This window comes from Balaenoptera ricei, chromosome 2 (genome assembly GCF_028023285.1).
Source record: "Balaenoptera ricei isolate mBalRic1 chromosome 2, mBalRic1.hap2, whole genome shotgun sequence".
NCBI classification, from domain to species: domain Eukaryota; kingdom Metazoa; phylum Chordata; class Mammalia; order Artiodactyla; family Balaenopteridae; genus Balaenoptera; species Balaenoptera ricei.
In genome coordinates, this window is record NC_082640.1 from 31,091,107 (window position 1) to 31,110,874 (window position 19,768).

Genomic DNA, 19,768 nt, shown 5'->3' on the forward strand with positions numbered 1-19,768 from the left:
AAGATAGTTTTTACAAATTAAAAAATGCACTTCTGAAGATGATCATATTATGAAAATCCCCCAAGTTCTTATGGATATCGCAGATTTCTTTCCACGTAAAAATCACCCTGAAGTTGAAGGAAGTTGCAGCCCCATTCTTTGCGGAAAACTGTATTTTGAGGTTGCACCAGACCTGGCAGAGTAAAATTTTCAACAAGATGGAGTGGAATGAACTACAGAGCTTACGTTAACATTTGTAAGAATCGTCTGCTTCATTCCACATGCGCTGAGGCTTTAAATGGATGCCCTTTGTTAACATCTTACCATTTGCTGCTGTCAGTAACTGCTGAAAGAGTAATTCTTATCCTATCAGAGGGATTGGTGTTGACTTGTGCAGCTAAAACCAAGAACAGCCATCTAATCTTGTCCTTGAATAGTTTCCTGGTCTTGTTACATATTGCTTATCCTGTTAAAATTCACTTGTAGATTCCCGCTCAAGCAAACTATGAAGATCTTGGCTCACATGAGCTTTCATGGTTTCCTGAATCTTCAAATTACAGAGTTGGAAGAGCCCTCTTATGTCGCTCCTGGAGAAGGAGATAAAAAGGTTATTTTAAGCCTTCTAAATTTAGCGTAATGTTTGCTTTTTATCATATAACTTTTGTTTTAATTTTAGAAAAGAGATTTACAAACAAAATACAGGTGTTTGTAAAGCAGAAAGTTAAAAGGAGTAATAAATAGTCTACAAATGTTTACCACTCAGTACCCAGTAAGACAGAGACAGAGGGGCCAGGTGTAAAGGGTCTGTCGGAGAGAAAGTGCCCACAGAGGGAACTGATGAGAAAGGTGGGGATCGTGTTAAGGCAGCAGGACTCAGAGACACAGTCCCACAGAAAAGAGCTGGAGACCCTCAGGGTCAGATGCCAGTTTCCTTCCTCCACAGCCTTTATTCCCCTCATTCGGATGAGAGCCCTGTGGACTTGAACCTGGCCCAGAGGCCTGCAGGCGAATGGAGCCGAAAAGAGCTTGCAGATAACCGTCCTGACAGTAGGAGGCTTGTATAGTTCTCAACAGTAACCACCGCCTGTGGGCTGGGACCTCATTAAGCTCCCAGGTTACCAAACTGAATGAGGTGCACGGTCCCTCCCCTTAAGGAACTTACGCTCTAAAAGAAGGACCTGCGTGAGCAGACTTCAGAAGAGAACAGAACGTTCTGTCTAAACTAGGATACATCTTTTCATCTTGAGAGAGAGAACTCTTTTGAGAGATATCAGTTGAAGACAAATGAAAGTAAAGTAAATACCCTATCACTGACCAGCACCAGCATCTCCAGACAGCCTTGGAAAAGTTGAAGCCTGTAGTCCCCAGGGAACTGGAAGGTGGGAACTTTCCACAGTTTTCCGTCATAAACCTTCAGCAGGAAAAAAACCCCACAGTTGACAAGCCATTTGAAAGACTTCATGTATTCTTATTCTTGACACGGGAGGCCAGGAGCCAGCAGTGCAAATGGTTTAGAGTGGTGAGTTCAGCAGAGGCTTTGTCATCCTCCCGGGAGCAGGGTGGGTGGGTGCGTGAGGCGCACCCAAGTCCAGAGGTCAGCCTCACCCTGCGGTCCTTCACCCGCACAGGGCCAGCGGCAGCCGCTTTCTCGCTATGCTGGGACTCCGCCGTAGCTTCTTGCTCTCACGTCATCGCCACCTTAGTCTAGGCCCAGGTCGTGAACTGCAAGGCCTACAGGGCCGGGCCGGCTGCATCCCTGGGTGCTCCTGCTGGGCAGGCCTGAGGAGGGAGTGCTGGGTTCCAGCACCCCAGGGAGATCTTGCGCCCCCTCCTCCCCAGCAGGCATTTGAGTTCAAGATGTTTTAAAGATGCTGTTCTAGCCTAACAAGGCTTATCTGCCGGCCGCATCAGAAAACTGGTTGTGGGCTGAGGACTGTGCTTTGGGCCCTCGTCAGGAGCTGTTACAGGATCTCCTGAAGCCTTCCTCCTGGCCCTGCCGCCTGGGACCCGCCATCCCTGTTGCCAGCTGCTGATTCCTGAAGCCTATGTCTGGTGGAGTCACTTCCCTGCGGAAACCCAGTGCTCCCTGCTGCCCGGGCTTCAGCCGGAGCACAGAGCCTTGTCTGCTATCACTCCCTCTCCTGTTGGCCCTGGTTTAAGACCCCACTGCTCCGGTGACTGTGTGTGCTTCCCGCAGCACTTCAGCCTAAAGGTTTCATGAGTGAGCTTTCTTCTGCTGGAGTGACCCTCACCGGTGAATCTTAGCTTAAATCACCAGACAGTTACTTAATCAGTCCCTTCCCTGCGATCCATGCCACTTTGTATATTTCTGTGCTTATTCCTGAATTATAATGTTTATATTCCGACATTGTGATGTTTGCCTTCCTCACCAGACTTTGAAATTCTAAAATGTGGGAACCAACTTCTCTTTTTTTCTGTAACTTCCTTTATTCCAAATACAGAGCAGTTTTACCTCAATCTCTCTGAGCCTAAAATTTCTTACCTATGAAATGAAGATACTGGAAATGTTGGGCTAGAATTCAGTGGTTCTTAACTGGAGGTGCCCATCAAAGTAACCTAGAGTCCAACCCGTGGTGCCGGACAACACGATGGACATCCCATGCAGAGTCATGAAGTTGGGTCCCTGTTTCACTCCAAACACTGAAATTGACTCAAAGTGGATTATAGACCTAAATATAAGAACTAAACTATAAAACTCATAAGAAGAGAACCCAGGAGTAAAGCTTTATGACATTGGAATAAGCAGTGGTTCTTTGGTCACTTGTGACCGAAGGAAAAATAGATACCTTAGATCTCATCAATATTATAAACTTTTGTGCTTCAAAGGACACCATTAGTAAAGTGAAAAGACAACTCACAAAATGGGAGAAAATACTTGCAAATCATACATCTCATAAGGGTCTAGTATCCAGAATATATAAAGGACTCTTACAAGTCACCTATTAAAAGGCAACTCAGTGTTTTAAATGGCAAAGGACTTGAATAGACAGTTCTCCAAAGAAAATATTCAAATGGCCAATAAGCATGTGAAAAGATGCTCAGCATCATTGGTTGTCAGGGAAACACAAATCAAAATCACATTGAGATACCACTTCATACCCACTAGGTTGGCTATAATCAAGATGAACAGTAATAAGTGTTAACTAGAAAGTGGAGAAATTGGAACCCTCATGGATGCTGGTGTGAATGGAAAATGGTGCCGCTGCTGAGGAAAAAAGTTTGCATTTCCTAAAAATGTTAAACATATAGTTAGCACATATGCAATTCCATTCCTAGGGGTATATACATAAAAGAACTGAAAACATTTGTCCACACCAAAACTCATATATAAACATTTGTAGCAGCATTATTTCATAATAACTGCAATGTCCATCAGCTGATAAATGGATAAACAGGTTGTGGTATATCCATATGATAAAATATTTTTCAGCCATAAAAATAAAAGAAGTACTGACACATGCTACAACATGGGTGAACCTTGAAAACATTGTGCCAAGTGAAAGAAGGCAGTCACAAAGGGCCACATATTATATCATTCCATTTATATGAAATGTTCAGAGTAAGCAAGTTCATAGAGACAGAAAATAGGTTAATAGTTGCCAGAGACTAGGGTTGGGGAGGGGAGCAGATTGGGGAGTGACTGCTACTTGGAATGAGGTTCTTAACGGGGCCCTGCAAATGTTCTGGATTTAGATACTGGTGATAGTTGTACAACTTCGTGAATTCGTACACTTTCACGTGACTGAATTTGTACACTTTAAGAAGGTGACTTTTTGGTATTTGAATTATATCTCAAGAAAGCTGTTTTTTTTTTTTAATCCCTTTGAGAGCTTTTCTAAAGTATACATGTACCATCTTCTGTCCTGTTGTCCTGGTTCAGATTCAGTAGGACTGGAACATGTCTAGGACTCCATCTGCAATGCTCATGATGATGTTATAAACCAGGAGTTCTGACTAGCAATGCACAGACTTGGGTTACCCTAGAGCAAGCATGAAGTGTTTCCTAGGTATGTAAGTATAACTGTGCAAATCTGAGGGTGCCCTGGATGACTTGAGGAGGGAGTAGAAAGCAGAGCTGTCCTGTGATTCTATTCTGCTGTCTGGAACCAGGCAGCAGGAGGGAGGGAGGGAGGCAGAATGGTACACAGGACTGCCAGGAAGACTGAGGGCAAGGAGCCTGCCCTCCTGAGGCCAGAGCGTGGGATGTAGTCCCCAGGGCAAGGATGTGGTGTGGACAGCAGGTCTAAGATCATTATCACCTTGACAGTGGTGTGGAGGCAGCGCTCTGTGGGGAGCAGAGCAGGGGAGACAGGGCCTGCCTGCGGGACATGTGTGCCTGTGGCTTCACTCGGTTGGTGGACAACGTATCTTTGAAGATGTCCTGCAATCAATTTTTCTCCATAAGATATTTTCTTGGCAAGTTATAAAATCATTATAGCACGGGGAACTATACTCAATATTTCGTGAAAACCTATAAGGGAAAAGAATCTGAAAAAGAATAAATATATATATATTATATATGTGTGTGTGTATGTGTATATACATACGCACACACTTAACTGAATCACTTTGGATTTTTTAAAAATTAATTTATGTATTTATTTTTGGCTGCTTTGGGTCTTCGTTGCTGCGTGGGGCTTTCTCTAGTTGCAGCGAGCGGGGGCTGCTCTTCGTTGCGGTGCGTGGACTTCTCATTGCGGTGGCTTCTCTTGTTGCGGAGCATGGGCTCTAGGTGCACAGGCTTCAGTAGTTGCAGCACATGGGCTCAGTAGTTGTGGCACGCGGGCTCTAGAGTGCAGGCTCAGTAGTTGTGGCGCACAGGCTCAGTTGCTCCGTGGCATGTGGGATCTTCCCAGACCAGGGCTCACATCTGTGTCCCCTGCATTGGCAGGTGGATTCTTAACCACTGCGCCACCAGGGAAGTCCCACATAACTAAATCACTTTGCTATATGGTGGAAACTAACAAAACATTGTAAATCAACTATACTTCATTTAAAAAGTCATAAAATCATTGAGCATAAATGTAAAAATAAAAACCAACCAAAAAATTCATTTAATTTCCAACATAGGGAGAAATGTATGGCACAAAACAGTTTGCTTTCTAAATTAGATGGTCCTATAAACAAGATAGACCCATGAACAAGACCATCTAATAGCAATTTGACATCGTTTCAGATGTGACGTTAGAGCTGATCTTACTGGTTGGGCTTTAAGAAAATGACACTGTTTCTCATTCTTATCTTAAAAATCAAACAGTCCACCTCACAGCCACTCATGCTGTACCTCACTTTTTCTTCCTTCCAGATTTTAGGGATACTGTGATGTTTTAGGGATCCTAAAACTTAAGGATGAAAATTGAAAAATCATGTTGGCTCTGAAACTGTTTTAATTTTTATTGGCCACCATGGTTTGTCATTGCAGAAACAATGCCGGAGCATCTCGGCCTTGAGTGTATTTCCTGTCCTTTAAGGCTGTTTTTCACACTCTCAGAATCTTTCAAACAGCTCTTATGGAAACTAAGTGGACTTATTATAATCTGTGTATATTTGTTTCCACCTGAAATGTTAAAATTTAAATGTTAATACAGAAACACTGGGCAAAAAAACAAAGGCGTAAACACTGTTCACTTGAAAATTTTATAAAAAATAAAGCCATCGTTGTTAACAGAACACTTTCTAATAATAATAATCTTGGAAACGAAGCAACATTTCTTAAGAGCCACTGACTGGAAATACAGGCTCGTTTGAGAGTACCGAGTGTCTCCCAGCTCCTGAAGGCAGGATGCATGTTGTCTGGGGAACGGCTGGAGCAGGAACTTGAAAGCCATCAGCATTCAGTTCCCCATAGTTGGTGTCTTCCCTCCCGCACGAATCTTTTCTTCTTCTTGTTTGTCTGCAGAAAAGCCTCCTCTGCTTTTCTTGTCCTTGTGGCAGAAAAACATGACCAAGGCCCAAGGTGGATCCATGTGATATAAGAGGCAGACCAGCAGGTGTTGACTATATTGGCCTTTTAAAAAATGTAAATAGAAACCACCTTTTTTTTTTTTTTTTTATAAATTTATTTATTTATTTATTTATTTTTGGCTGTGTTGGGTCTTCGTTTCTGCGCGAGGGCCTTCTCCAGTTGCGGCGAGCGGGGGCCACTCTTCATCGCGGTGCGCGGGCCTCTCACTGTCGCGGCCTCTCCTGTTGAGGAGCACAGGCTCCAGATGCGCAGGCTCAGTAATTGTGGCTCACGGGACCAGCCGCTCCGCGGCATGGAAACCACCTTTTTTTAATCCAACAGTATCCATTCAGGAAGTCTCTTTTGTTGTAAAAGTGTGTGAATTTTATAAACTTAAGTCTATCCATCCTTTATAATTTCTTTAATCCATGCTGTGCTTAGAGTGACCCATCCCAATTAAAGATTATTGAAATATTCTTCTATTCTTATTTTTTATTTTTAAGTCTTTATTCTAACTGAAATTTATTTCATGATGTGGTATAAGGTAAAAATATAACTTTATAATGCCAGAACATTTTCAGCACCCCCAAAAGAACCTCATACTAATTAGCAGTCACCCCCAAGTTCCCCTCCTACAAGTCTCTGGCAACCACCAATCTACTTTCTGTCTCTGTGGATTTGCCTATTCTGAACATTTCATATAAATGGAATAATGCAATATATGGCCTTTTGTGTCTGGCTTCTTTCACTTAACATGATGTTTTCACGGTTTACTCATATTGTAGCAATAGTTCATTCCTTTTTATGGCTGAACAATATTCTGTTGCATGAATAGACCACATTTTGTTCATTCATCAGTTGATGGACATTTGGGCTGCTTCTACTCTTTGGCTATTGTGACATAACGCTGCTATGAATGTTTGTTTACAGATTTTTGTAGGGATATATGTTTTCAATTCTCTTGGGTGTGGAATTGCTGGTAACTCTGTATTTAACATTTTGAGGAACTGCCAGACTGTTCTCTAAAGCAGCTGAACCATTTTACATCCCCACTAGTGATATATGAAAGTTCAATTCCTCTGCATCCTCCTGTACTTGTTTTTGTCTGTCTTTTTGATTATAGCCATTCCTAGTGGTTGTGAAGGGGTGTCTCATTATGGTTTTCATTTGCATTTCCCTAATGACTACTAATGTTGAACATCTTTTTATGGGCTTATTGGCCATTTGTATATCTTCTTGGGAGAAACGTCTATTCACATCCTTTGTCCATTTTATTTATTTATTTATTTTTGCTGTGTTGGGTCTTCGTTTCTGTGCGAGGGCTTTCTCTAGTTGCAGCAAGTGGGGGGCCCCTCTTCATCACGGTGCGCGGGCCTCTCACTATCGCGGCCTCTCTTTTTGCGGAGAACAGGCTCCAGACGCGCAGGCTCAGTAATTGTGGCTCACGGGCCTAGTTGCTCCGCGGCATGTGGGATCTTCCCAGACCAGGGCTCGAACCCGTGTCCCCTGCATTGGCAGGCAGATTCTCAACCACTGCGCCACCGCAGAAGCCCCCCTTTGTCCATTTTAAAATTGAGTTGTCTTTTTATTTGGATTGTAGGATTTCTTCATGCTCTTTTTTTATATGTTTATTAATATCTTTCTTCCACTTTCTCTTTTTTTCTCATGTACTTTTTACTCTGAGTGAACTTACTAGATATTGAGGATATTAATCCTTTTTCTGACTTATTTATTGCAAATATTTGCTCCAGATTATTTGTTCTTTTTTTTTTTTTCAGTCTAAAAAATTTGGCCTTGTAAGAGTTATCAATCTTTTTCCTTTCTGGCTTATTCCACTGCATTTAAAAGTTCTTCCCTTTTCATCTCTTAACCACCCCACCCCCACCCCCACCCCCACCCCGTTGCCTCCAGATCTGGTTCATTTTCTCTTTGTTCTGGCTTGCTGTTTAATTTTTAACATTTACGTCTTCAGTTCATTTGTAGTTTATTGTCATATACAGTATGATACAAGGATATGAATCCTTCCCTACCCCCACTCCACCCAGCTGCTAGCCCAGTGTCCTTGTAAAACTTATTGATTTGATATTTTCTTTCCTGTTGCTGGCTTTACCATAGATTAATTCTCTTACATAACAAGATTTATTACTCTGTTATCTGTTTTGCTTCATTTAGCTTCATCCTTATGTTTTGTTAGTTATACCTTTATATTATGTCTAATATCTAGCAGATCTTGTTATCATCATATCTGTTAGTTTACCTTATAGATCTTTTCTTTATCACTAGATTTTTGCACCATTTGCACTTTGGAGTCATTTAAATTCCTTTGAAAAATATATTTGGGATTTTTTTTTGCATTGTGTCAAACAAACTTGAGACTAACTTGCATCTTACAGTGTTTAGTCCTCCACTCAGCAGCTGGGTGTGTCCCACTTCTTGACTTGAAGAAATAAACAAGTATAAATAATAATTAATAAAATAATAATTAACTTTTTTGTTTCTTTGTTTTCATATAGGTCCATGCATAGTTGGTTGAAGTTATTCCTTGATACTCTGTTTCATATTTTCACACTTTTGTGAGCTAGAGTCCGAAGGTATTCTTGAGACCTATTTTATCCTGAATTTGAAAGATAGTGATTTTCATGTTTTGCTTTGATTGGCAGGTGTGTGGATTGTATTCCCTGGTAAAGGGAGTGTATTAGTTTCCTGTGGCTGCTGTAACAAATTACTGCACAGTTTTGGAGGCTAGAAGTCCAAAATCTGGTAGGGCTGCACCCCCTCCAGGAGACCAGGAGAGAATCTGACCCTTGTCTCTTCCAGTTTGGGTGGCTCCCCAAACCCAGCATCCCTGGGTGTTCCTGGGCTAGCGGCCCCTGCTCCCCAGTCTCTGCCTTGTCTTCACATCCCTTCTCCCCTGTTTCTGTCAGATCTCCCTCTGCCTCCCTCTTGTAAGGACACTTATTGGATTTATGGCCCAATAATAATCTAGATGGTCTCCTGTCTCAGAATCCTTAATTTACATCTGTAAAGACCCTTTTTCTAAATAAGGTCACATTTTACTGATTCTGGTGATTAGGGTATGGACCTATCTGGTTGGGGCCACCATCCACCCTAGTACAGGAGCCATTCTGCAGTTGCCAGTACATAGACTATCTCTGTTGTTTATAGTTTTTTGGTACTTCTCTATCTTTTTTGTATTTCTATATTTTCTATATGGTATATAAAATATTACATTTTTCACATGGATTTAGAGTTTGGTAAAATATATTTTTTCCAAGTAATTCTGTGATTTCTTTTGAAAATATGGGAAGAGAATGAGACTGGTCATTTTTCCATATATTATAAACTGAGTGGAAGCACTGTGACATGTCGATTTCCTTATTCATGCTTCATGGGAACCTCGTGGTGACGTGGTGAAGGTACAGCAACCATCTGCTGGAAATGCAGATCTGTTGTCCCTCAATGAGTTGTGCCTCTCGTGAAAAAAAAACCCTGTCACTTCATGATCGTGACAGAATAGCATTCATTGTGTAAGTCATCCAACAAAGGACATTCATTTCAGAAGGTTTGGGTTTTGATGTAAGGAAATCACTTTCATGATCCGGATAACAAGAACATTTAGTTACCTTGTGAGATTGCATTTTATAGAGCTTTGAATTTATTTTTAGAATGTACTTGTATTTATTTTAGTTTTGATATGTTGATAAATAACCACAGAGTATGGGTTCTTCTTTTTCAATTTTTGTAGCATGGCCATTGTGTTAAATATGAAGCCTATAGAAAAGAATGGAGCCACTTTAATGTGAATATTTCTGTTTTTCTAACCTTTATATATTTTTAAATTAAAATTTATATTGAGATCATTGTAATTTCACAGGCAGTTAAAAGAATCAGTACAGAGAAGTCCCTTGTATACTTTGTCCAGTTTCCCCAATTATAATAGTTTATAGAAGGACAGGGTAGTATCACAACCAGGATATTGACATTAACACAATCCACTAATCTTATTCAGATTTCCTTAGTTTTATTTGTGTGTGTGTGTGTGTGTGTATTAAGTTCTGTACAATTTTATCACCTGTGTAACCTGTGTAGGTACATATGTTATGTACCACTACAGTTTTTTTTTTTTTTTTTAGGAAATATTTTTATTTCAAAAAGTTAGTGTACTGAAGGCATCCTAAAACCTTAAACAGGATCCTGGACATGTAAGCCTACCAAACAGACAAATAAATACACAAATCTGCCCCATTCTCTGGGGCTGGCACTGGATGCGACACTGGAAGGAGAGTGTCCTAGTCAGAAGAGTCTCTGAGGTCATATAAATATAGAATACCTTATAGCAGTAGGTCAGCATTAAATACAGGTCACTGAACTTTCATAACTTAACTTGTCTTATAGGCTGAAAAAGTTGTGTACATCTGACTTGTAGAGACAGTCCCCACCCCAGCCCCCGGCTGGCCCAGCCCGTCAGTGCACAGACATGTGTGAGTGATGGGAACCCACGCCCACAAGGAGCGGGGAGGGCAGGGAAGGGAGGAGAAGTTTCTCAACGGTTATCCCCAATCCCAGACCCCCAGTAGGAGCCTGCTGTTGCCCAGGCTGCTACGTCCCCTTCCCATCTTTGGTCTTTTAAACCAAAGACAGGGTCTGGGGGGTAGGGACCTGGGTCGTTCTACAGAGTAAACATCACTGGCCCCCCACCCCCCTAAACCATCATCTGAGCGGCCTCCAGAGAGTAGGATGGTTGGTCACACAGTGACCTACTTAGAATGGCTAATTAAATAGGGGGACTACAGTCAAGATACTGAATATTTTCAGCACCACCAGAATCTCTCATGTTGCCTTTTTATAATCACACGCAACTTTCTCCCTTCCCCTGGCACGTCCCTAACCCCTGACAACAACTAATTATTCTCTATTTCTAAAATTTTATCATTTCAAAATGTTATATAAGTGGAATCAAGCATTCAGTACAGACTGAACCTTTTGGGATTGGCTTATTTCACTGACATGATTTCCTGGCGATTCATCCAAGTTGTTGCATATGTAAATTGTTTTTTCCTTTTTATTACGAAATAATATTCCGTGGTATAGCTAGACCACAACTTGTTTAACTCACCCGCGTGAGAACATCTGGACTGATTCTAGTTTGGGGCTATTATAAGTAAAGCTGCTATGAACATTCATGTACGAGTTTTTGTGTGAGTATAAATTTTCATTTTACTGAGATAAATGCCCAAGAGTGCAATTTCTCAGTATACTAGTTGCATGTTTACTTTTATAAGAAACTGCCAAACTGTTTTTTAGAGTGGCTTGACCATACCGCGTTCCCACCAGCAACGTATGAGTGACCCAGTTTTTCCATGTCCTCTCTGGCATTCGGTGTTGTCACCAAATAGGTTTGTAACTGATAGATGTGCAGTGATACCTCATTGCATAATTTCCCTGAGGGATAAGGATGTTGAACATCTTTTCATGCTAATAACCATCTGAATATCCCCTTCAATGAAACATCTTTTCCTTATATATTTTAGTCTTTCTGTCAGATACGTGGTTTGCAAATATTTTCTTCCAGTCTATGGCTTGTCTTTTCATCCCCTTAATAGGGTCTTTGGCAGAGGAAAAGTTTTTAAGTTTGACGGTGTGCAGTTCTTCAGTGTTTCCTTTTGTGGATTGTCCTTTTGGTGTTGCGTCTAGGAAATCTTTGCCTACTCCTAGATCCTGAAGATTTTCTCTTTTTTTTCCCCAAAGGTTTTACAGTTTTACATTTAAGTATCTGATTGATTTTGAATTAGTTTTTGTGTAAGATGTGAGATTCAGGTCTGGGTTCATTTTTTGCTCATGAATGTCTGATTGCTCCAGCACTGTTTGTTCAAAAGGCTATCCTTCCATTGAATTACCTTTTGCACCTTTGTTAAAAATGAGTCAGACATATTTGTGTGGATTGCACTGATCTTTGTCCACGCCACACAGTCTTGATTACTGTAGATGTATAATAAGTCTTGAAATCTCACAGACTTGATTCCTCCCATTTTATTTACTTATTGTTTCAAAATGGATTTAGCTATTCTAATTTCTTTGCCTTTCCATATATACTATTTTATTAACCACTCTTTAAAAAAATTTTATTTTATATTGGAGCATAGTTGATTAACAATATTGTGTTACTTTCAGGTGTACAGCAAAGTGATTCAGTTATACATATACCTGTATCTACTCTTTTTCAAATTCTTTTCCCATTTAGGAATGTAACCACTTATGGTTTTGTTGAGGACTGGCTTACAGTGGAACAACTCTTTCTAAAATGCACAGTGAAAAAATGGAAGATGTCTAATTTCTTGCACACTAGGCTTCTCACATCACAGACGGTTTTAAGAATTAGGCAAATGATTATACACAAACCCTAATGTACTGTACAAGGAAAAAGCACTTTGGAGTCAGAGACATCTGAATTCATATCCATATATACTTTGGAATAATCTTGCCTGTATCTATAAATATCTTGCAGGGATTTTGATTGGTGTTAATTCTTACTTAAATGTTTGGTAGAAATCCCTAGTGAATCCTTCTGGCCCTGGAAATTTATCTTTTGGAAGCTTTAAAGTTAGATATTCAATTTTTTAAAAAAGTGATAAGACTATTCAGATTGACTATTTCCTCTTGGTTGAGTTTTGGTAGTTTGTGGTTTTTGAGGTATTGGTCCATTTCCTCTGAGTTTTCAAATCTCTGAGTATAAAGTTGTTCATAGTATTCCCTTGTAATCTTATCACTGACTGTGGGATCTGTAGTGATGTCCCTTATTTCATTCCTGATAATGGTTTTTTGTGTTTTCTCTCTTTTTGTTTTTGTCAGTCTCACTAGAGGTTTGTCAATTTTATATTGATCCCCCTCCCCCAAGAACCAGCCTTTTGTTTTTTGCTTTTCTCTTTTGTTTTTCTGTTTTTAATTTTACTAGTTTTTGCTCTTTATTACTTTCTTTTGTTCACTTTGAGCTGATTTTGCTCTCTTCTTCCCACTCCCCCACCCCACCCCTAGTTTCTTGAAGTAGGAAGTTAGGTTATTAATTTGAGACCTTTCTGCATTTTTCAGTTAAGTATTTAGTGCTATAAATTTTCCTCTTGGCTACTGCTATTGCTGCACCCCACATATTTGATACAATGTGTTTTCATTTTCATTTAGTTCTATGTATTTTTAAAATTTCTTTGTGACATCCTCTTTGACACATTGATTATTTATGTGTTGTTTTATTTCCACATGATTAGATATTTTCTTGTCTATTATCATTTTCTAGTTTGATTTCATTATGGCAGATAGCACACTTGCATGACTGCAATTATTTTAAATTTTGGGGGGCATGGTTTATGGCCCAACATATGGTCTCTCAGTGAATGTTCCTAGAGTGCTTGAAAATAATTTGTATTCTGCTGAGGTTGGGTTAGTGTTCTACATATTGTCAGTAAGATCCTGTGAGATTGTGTGGATCTTCTCTGTTCTTACTGATTTTCTGTCTAGTAGTTCTCAGTTGCTGAGGGGAGCCTGCAGTACCTAACTACAAATGTGGACTTATCTATTTCTCTTTTCAGCTTTATCAGTTTTTGCTTCAGGCATTTTGAGGCTCTGTTGTTTGGTGTATAGATTGTTTGTTGGAATGTTTGGAATAGATTCCAGGGTCTGATTAAAGTTTTAGGGGAGAGGGCAAGGAAGGAGACACTTCCTGACCTATGTTGTCTCTTTGTCCTTATGTGTTTATAACTTACTGTCATTTTAGTGAGATTTAGTAAAGAGAGAAATTCATATGTAAATCTTGTGTTTAATTGTAAGACCTTATTAAAACATTACAGACTGGTTTAACATACCTTTTTATGAGGATTTTGGGGTATCCCTTTGGTCAGTTCTCTGCTCTTAGCCTGATGACAGCATTTGACATGGTTCACAGTTGATCAGCCCCTCCTCCTTCAAACATTGTCTTCACTTGGCTTCTAAGACACTGTCCTCTGTCTTGTTGGTTTCTCATTCTTAGTAACCTGGGCTGCTTCTCCCTGACCTCTGACCCTGGCATGCTTGGTCTTGGGTCCTGGGTCTCTTCTCTGCACGTACACCCACTCCTCTATGAGCTCACCCACCTGTGGCTTCAGGGACCTTCTCACATTGATGATCACTGCATCCAACTGGACGTCAAGTCCAGTCACGTTTCCCGCTGCCTACCCAGCATTTCTCCTTGAATGTCCACATGAGTCTCACGTTCAACATGTCCAAAACTAGCTCCTGATGTCAGCCTCCAAAACCTGCTTTTTTCCACACAGTTTATGATCTTATTTTATGGTAGTTGCACACTTTCAGTAGCTCAGATCAAAAATCTTAAGACTCCTCTCCTCTGGTGTACCCTGCATCTCCTCTCTCAGCACATCCTATGGGCTCTACCATCAGAACCCACGTGGGATTCACAGACAGCACCACCACTGACGTGGGTCCAGGCCCCTGTGGGTGCCCCTGGCTGGCCTCCCTGCCTCCCCTGTTGCTCTCTCCCTTCGTTCTCTGCACAGCAGCAGAGCATTTCTGTCAAACAGTAGCTCCGTTGTCACCCCATCAGATTCCTGCGCAGGCCTGCATCCAACACAGGGAAAGCCTGCTGGCCAGCATGCCCCACCCTTCACTTCCCTTTTGGCTCCGTCTGCTCTCCTCTGCTCCAGCCACTGGCCTCCTGCTGCTCCTGACACACCGAGTCCCCTCCCATCCTTCCGCAGAGACCTTGCAGTGCCACCCCTTCCACCTGGAGGGTCTTCTGCAGCATGCATGGGGCTCACTCCCCGTGCTCAGGTGTCGCCTTCTTCATGAGACCTTCCTGAATCCACAGATCCAGCTGTCCCCTGCCTTCCCCATGGATTCCCCAGTCTTCTTCACTTGCATTTACTATGTCTAACATTTTGCATATTTTTCTTATTTATCTGTTTCCGTTTCTCCACTGCAGTAGAAGCTATGTGGGGGAAGGACTTCTTGTCTGCTCTCCACGGCTGAGTCCTCAGCATGTAGAGCGTAACAGATGGTTGATCATTGAATTGGGTCTAGAAAATAACTCGTGTCATCCTTAGAACGGTTGCTTGACTCTTCTAACTTTACACTGATACAAAAATGAAAAATAAGAACATCAGTAAATAGCAAGTAGCATGTTAAAATTAAAAACAGAATAATTCTTAAAAAAATGAGCAAATGTTTATTGAGTGCCTGTGGACTCTCTCATACATGAGCTCATTTAATCCTTCCTCATGGCATCAGCTTATAAAAAGCAGTGACCATCACCACCTTTATTGAGAAGAACACTGTGGCTTAGAGAAGTTGGGCAATTTGTCCACACATAGACAGCGTGTGTCTGGCAAAGCCAGGACCGTTATGCAACTTTGCTCGCTGGAAACCACACATTAATTTAGCATTTCAGAAGTGAAATTTTCTTCTCACACATGGCAGAGAAATGTGTGACTTAAGAAAACTGATTATTCTTTTTGCTGTGGGCAGCAGGTGTTAAGGGAACAGCAGAGTGGTTCTTCCTAATTTCTTGTCAGAGATTTGCACTTGTGATCATGCATTCAGTCTCCCTTCTATACTTACGTTGGGAAGCTACAACTTGCTAAAATTTTCATCCCTCTCTCAAAATAAAATAACCTAAAGTTGGGCTTCCCAGTTAACAGTTTACCAGAAGATCAGAAAACCTTGCTTTATACCCTCCACCTCTAGAAATTTCCTTATTTATGGGAACTCTTAATGGGTCTCTGGGCTTTGGAAGCCCCAGATGGACCCAACTTTATTATGTACAGTGCATTCTGGACATTATAAGACAGAGACCACAAACTCAAATTTGATTCTCAGTCATAGCTAAGTTGTGGTCAAGAAGAATATAGATTGTATTTTTGATGATAAATAATTATTTTCCCAAGAGCTTACAGTCATTTAAAGTTAGTAAAGAAAATTTGACCTTTTTAAAAATCTGAAGAATTTACTAATCCTGCTACTTCTGGCTGGAAAGTTGAAAGACAAGTCAGGACTTTACAGCTTATACACGACAAAACATCACTAAGTCAGACTAATTGAGCACAGAGAAAGTTGGAATTAGTCAAAAAAGTAAAATTATAGCATATAAAGAAATGCAGCCTTTTTCTATTTTGCTTATACTGTAACTCCAATTAAATGGTATCTAAGTGTTGCAAAGTATAGGTCCTGAAGGGTGGACCTCCTTTTAATGAGCAGTTAAGGATCAGTTTTAATCAGCAGGTTGTTTGTACACAGATATAAATTATTTTCAGTGAGTTAAATATTTTTGCTGAAATATTTTCCCCCTGCCCTTCTGCTTGGTAAGCTTTTTGTCGTGCACTCGCCAGACTCAACTTCAGCCCAGACTACGTGGGAGCGTGGGGTCAGCCCCTGACCATCAGGGTGGAAACCCAGCCTTCCAGGCTGGTGGGGTCGGTGACAGGCTTGCTTCCCCTTCTTGTCAATCGTAGGCAGTCACGTCTACCCTTGGTGGGTTCTTCTTGCTGCTCATGGGAAATGTCAGTGTCCTGTTTTTGAAGAGCAGCCCTCAAACCGGTGGTACTCTTTGAAGGTACTTCAGGGACTTCGAAATGCAGGAACTCTTATTCTTGGGTCCATGGTTTTCTGTTTCAGATGTTTACCCTCCCCCCAAGCCATCTCCTAGGGACGCCTTCCCCGAAGCCTCCACCCAAGCAAACCTCCCTTCTCTTCTCTGCTTCCCGTCTCCACCGGTCCTCTACGATGAGCACAGGAAAGGTCTGCCTGGAGCTGGTGAGAGGGCCATCCTGGTCTAGGGCCCTCTAGAAGGCTCTTCTACGGTATCACTGGGGGACTAACTGACTTCCTTAGCGAGGAGTGTCCTAATTCTAGCACTGAAGATCCTGTGTCCCACGAAATGACTCCCTGGGACACGAAAAACCCGGGCTTCTGGTGATGGGTACTGAAAGTTGGGGAAAAGTACAAAGCCCATAAGGTGGCCCCCCAAATATGGGCTGGAAACAATGCCATTTTAGCGTCTCTTGGGTCCTGCGTGGATTATTTGCCTTCTGTGGTCGTTGTCACTCTTCTTACCCTGACCTCTGATGGCATCCATGATTTGCAGGTCACAGTAAAGCATCACCCATTGTTTCCTCACCGAGCAAGGAGATTTAAGTGTGTAATTAAGGGCATTGCAACCACGAGTGTTAAAGAATCCGGCTTTGACTCGGACTGTTGTCTAACTGTTGTGCTTTGTGTCAAGATAGGGATGGTTGAAATGTTAACATTGTGAACATTCTGATCATGTTTTCTAAGGATTCAGATAATTAAGATGAAAACGATTAAAATAGCACTGACAGTTTGGCCCAGACCTCACTGAAAAAGAAGGCTGAATGACTGCGATGTTTTAACAACAGATGGAGGGATGCACCAGGAGCAGGAGGACTGGATCAGGGAGGGGGATGACCAAACAGAGATAATGTTCAATACACAGAGCAGAGTTGGAATAGGGCATCAGGAGGGGCAGGGTGAGAACACAGGGACACCAGATCTCATGAACTTGGGCTGAGATAGGCAAGTATATATATATATATTTCTGAATCAATCAAAAGTTTTTTCATGTCCCTCAAAGACACCAATACTCAAATGAAAATAACTGGCATGGAATAATCTTGGGCATGCCATAGGAATGCATCACGGCTTTATTCCCCTATTACTCTGTGGAACTGAGTAAAGTTATATTTCCTGATTCAGAAGTTGCAATAAAGTGCCATGTGGGCAAAAAAAAGAGGAAATCTTGATTCCAGATGTGTTGGGCCCTTATGGCGTAGAGCTGATTCTGTCAGGGTTCATCCACCATCCTGTGTCTACAGTATGTCAAGTGATGCATCAGATCAGGGCAACAAAAATGTTCTGCCCAGCTATTACGTGTTTTGATTTGAAAATTGAAGTTTCAAATCATCTTTGTTTCTGTGACGGTTTTAATGAGATCTCGGTAAACAGACTGTACAAGATTGTTGATATCTTGTCCTACTTTGCTTATCCATCTGCCTATTCAGCAGGCAGTGCAAATGTAAATTTTGGAAATCCCAGTTAGTCTATAAACTTATTACCAAAGAAACTGAAATGATCTTACCTAGTAAATGCCTGCACGCCTCATACACAATACTCTTAAAAAGATTTACCTGCGATACTTTTCATAATACGAGTGTTTGGTCGCTCTTCAGCTTCCTCAAAATGTTTAGAAGCACTTAATGAGATGTTTGAATTTATAGAAGTGGAAGGAAATAGCCTCCTTAGCACCTTTGCCTACAAAATGGCTATTGTTGTTCTCAGCCATCAAATGATGTTAAAATATTGCCCTGTCATAAAATCATATTTCCAAAGTGCAGGACAAAAAGAATTGTCCTTCTCTAATTTGGAAATACATTGAAGATGAGAATGGAGAAAAGAGGTACAGTAAAACAGACATTTGTATGCTCTTTCTTTAAAACTGCTTAATGGTCTTTGATGATGTATAAGAAGCCTAGAAAAGGATGGAGCGATTGTACCTGAGTTGTTTGCTGTTATGTTTAGTTGAGGCAAAAACTCATATGGCGAGAAAATGACTCATTTTTTGAAATGACTGCTTAAAATTTTTTTTATTTTTTTTAAAATTTATTTATTTATTTTTGGCTGCGTTGGGTCTTTGTTGCTGCCCGCGGGCTTTCTTTTTTCTAGTTGTGGCGAGCGGGGCCTACTCTTCTTTGCAGTGCGCAGGCCTCTCATGGTGGTGGCTTCTCTTGTTGTGGAGCACGGGCTCTAGGTGCGTGGGTTTCATTAGTTGTGGCACGTGGGCTCAGTAGTTGTGGCTCATGGACTCTAGAGCGCAGGCTTGGTAGTTGTGGCGCACAGGCTTAGTTGCTCTGCGGCATGTGGGATCTTCCCAGACCAGGGCTCGAACCCGTGTCCCGTGCATTGGCAGGCGGATTCTTAACCACTGCGCCACCAGAGAAGCCCTAAAATTTTTTTGTAAGTCATCAGAAAAGGGCAACTTTCTCAAACTAAAACTTTGATCTCACAAGTTCAAATTACATCTTTGCTTTAAAACTATTTTCTCGGGCTTCCGTGGTGGCGCAGTGGTTGAGAATCTGCCTGCCAATGCAGGGGACACGGGTTCGAGCCCTGGTCTGGGAAGATCCCACGTGCCGTGGAGCAACTAGGCCCGTGAGCCACAACTACTGAGCCTGCGCGTCTGGAGCCTGTTCTCCGCAACAAGAGAGGCCGCGACAGTGAGAGGCCCGCACACCGCGATGAAGCGTGGCCCCCGCTTGCCGCAACTAGAGAAAGCCCTCACACAGAAACGAAGACCCAACACAGCCAAAAATAAATAAATAAATAATTTTAAAAAAAAACAAAAACTATTTTCTCTGAGAGAGAGAGGTGTAACTTGTCCATTCGGATGGTTTAAAAATGATAGACAAGCTTAAATGTAAAACGTAAAACTATAGAATTTCTAGAAACAACATAAAAGAAAATCTTCAGGACTTAGAACAGGGCTGAGGACACCAAAAGTGTGATCCGTAAGGATGAAAAGACAAGCCCTTTACTGGGAAAAAATATTTGCAAACCATGCATCCAACAAACTGCTTGTATCTAGACTGTATGAAGAACTCTCAAAACAACAGTAAAAAAACAATTTGATGAGAAAATGGGGGAATTTTCTGGAGGTCCAGTGGTTAGGACTCCTTGCTTTCACTGCCGAGGGCCCCAGTTCAACTCCTGGTCAGGAACTAAGATCCCACAAGCTGCATGGTGCAGCCAAAAAAAGAAAAAGCACGTGAGGGA

General features: G+C 41.4%; 1 protein-coding gene across 1 annotated transcript in view; it reads left to right on the plus strand.

Moving 5' to 3' along the window:
* LOC132360058 (uncharacterized) overlaps positions 1–17,234 on the plus strand; it is a 125,007-nt gene extending 107,773 nt beyond the window's left edge. The window contains exons 3-4 of the mRNA XM_059915177.1: positions 16,598–16,735; positions 17,067–17,234. Of these exons, the coding sequence (XP_059771160.1) occupies positions 16,598–16,735; positions 17,067–17,234 (306 nt within the window). The remainder of the gene's footprint in view (positions 1–16,597; positions 16,736–17,066) is intronic.
* Positions 17,235–19,768: the final 2,534 nt, after the last annotated feature.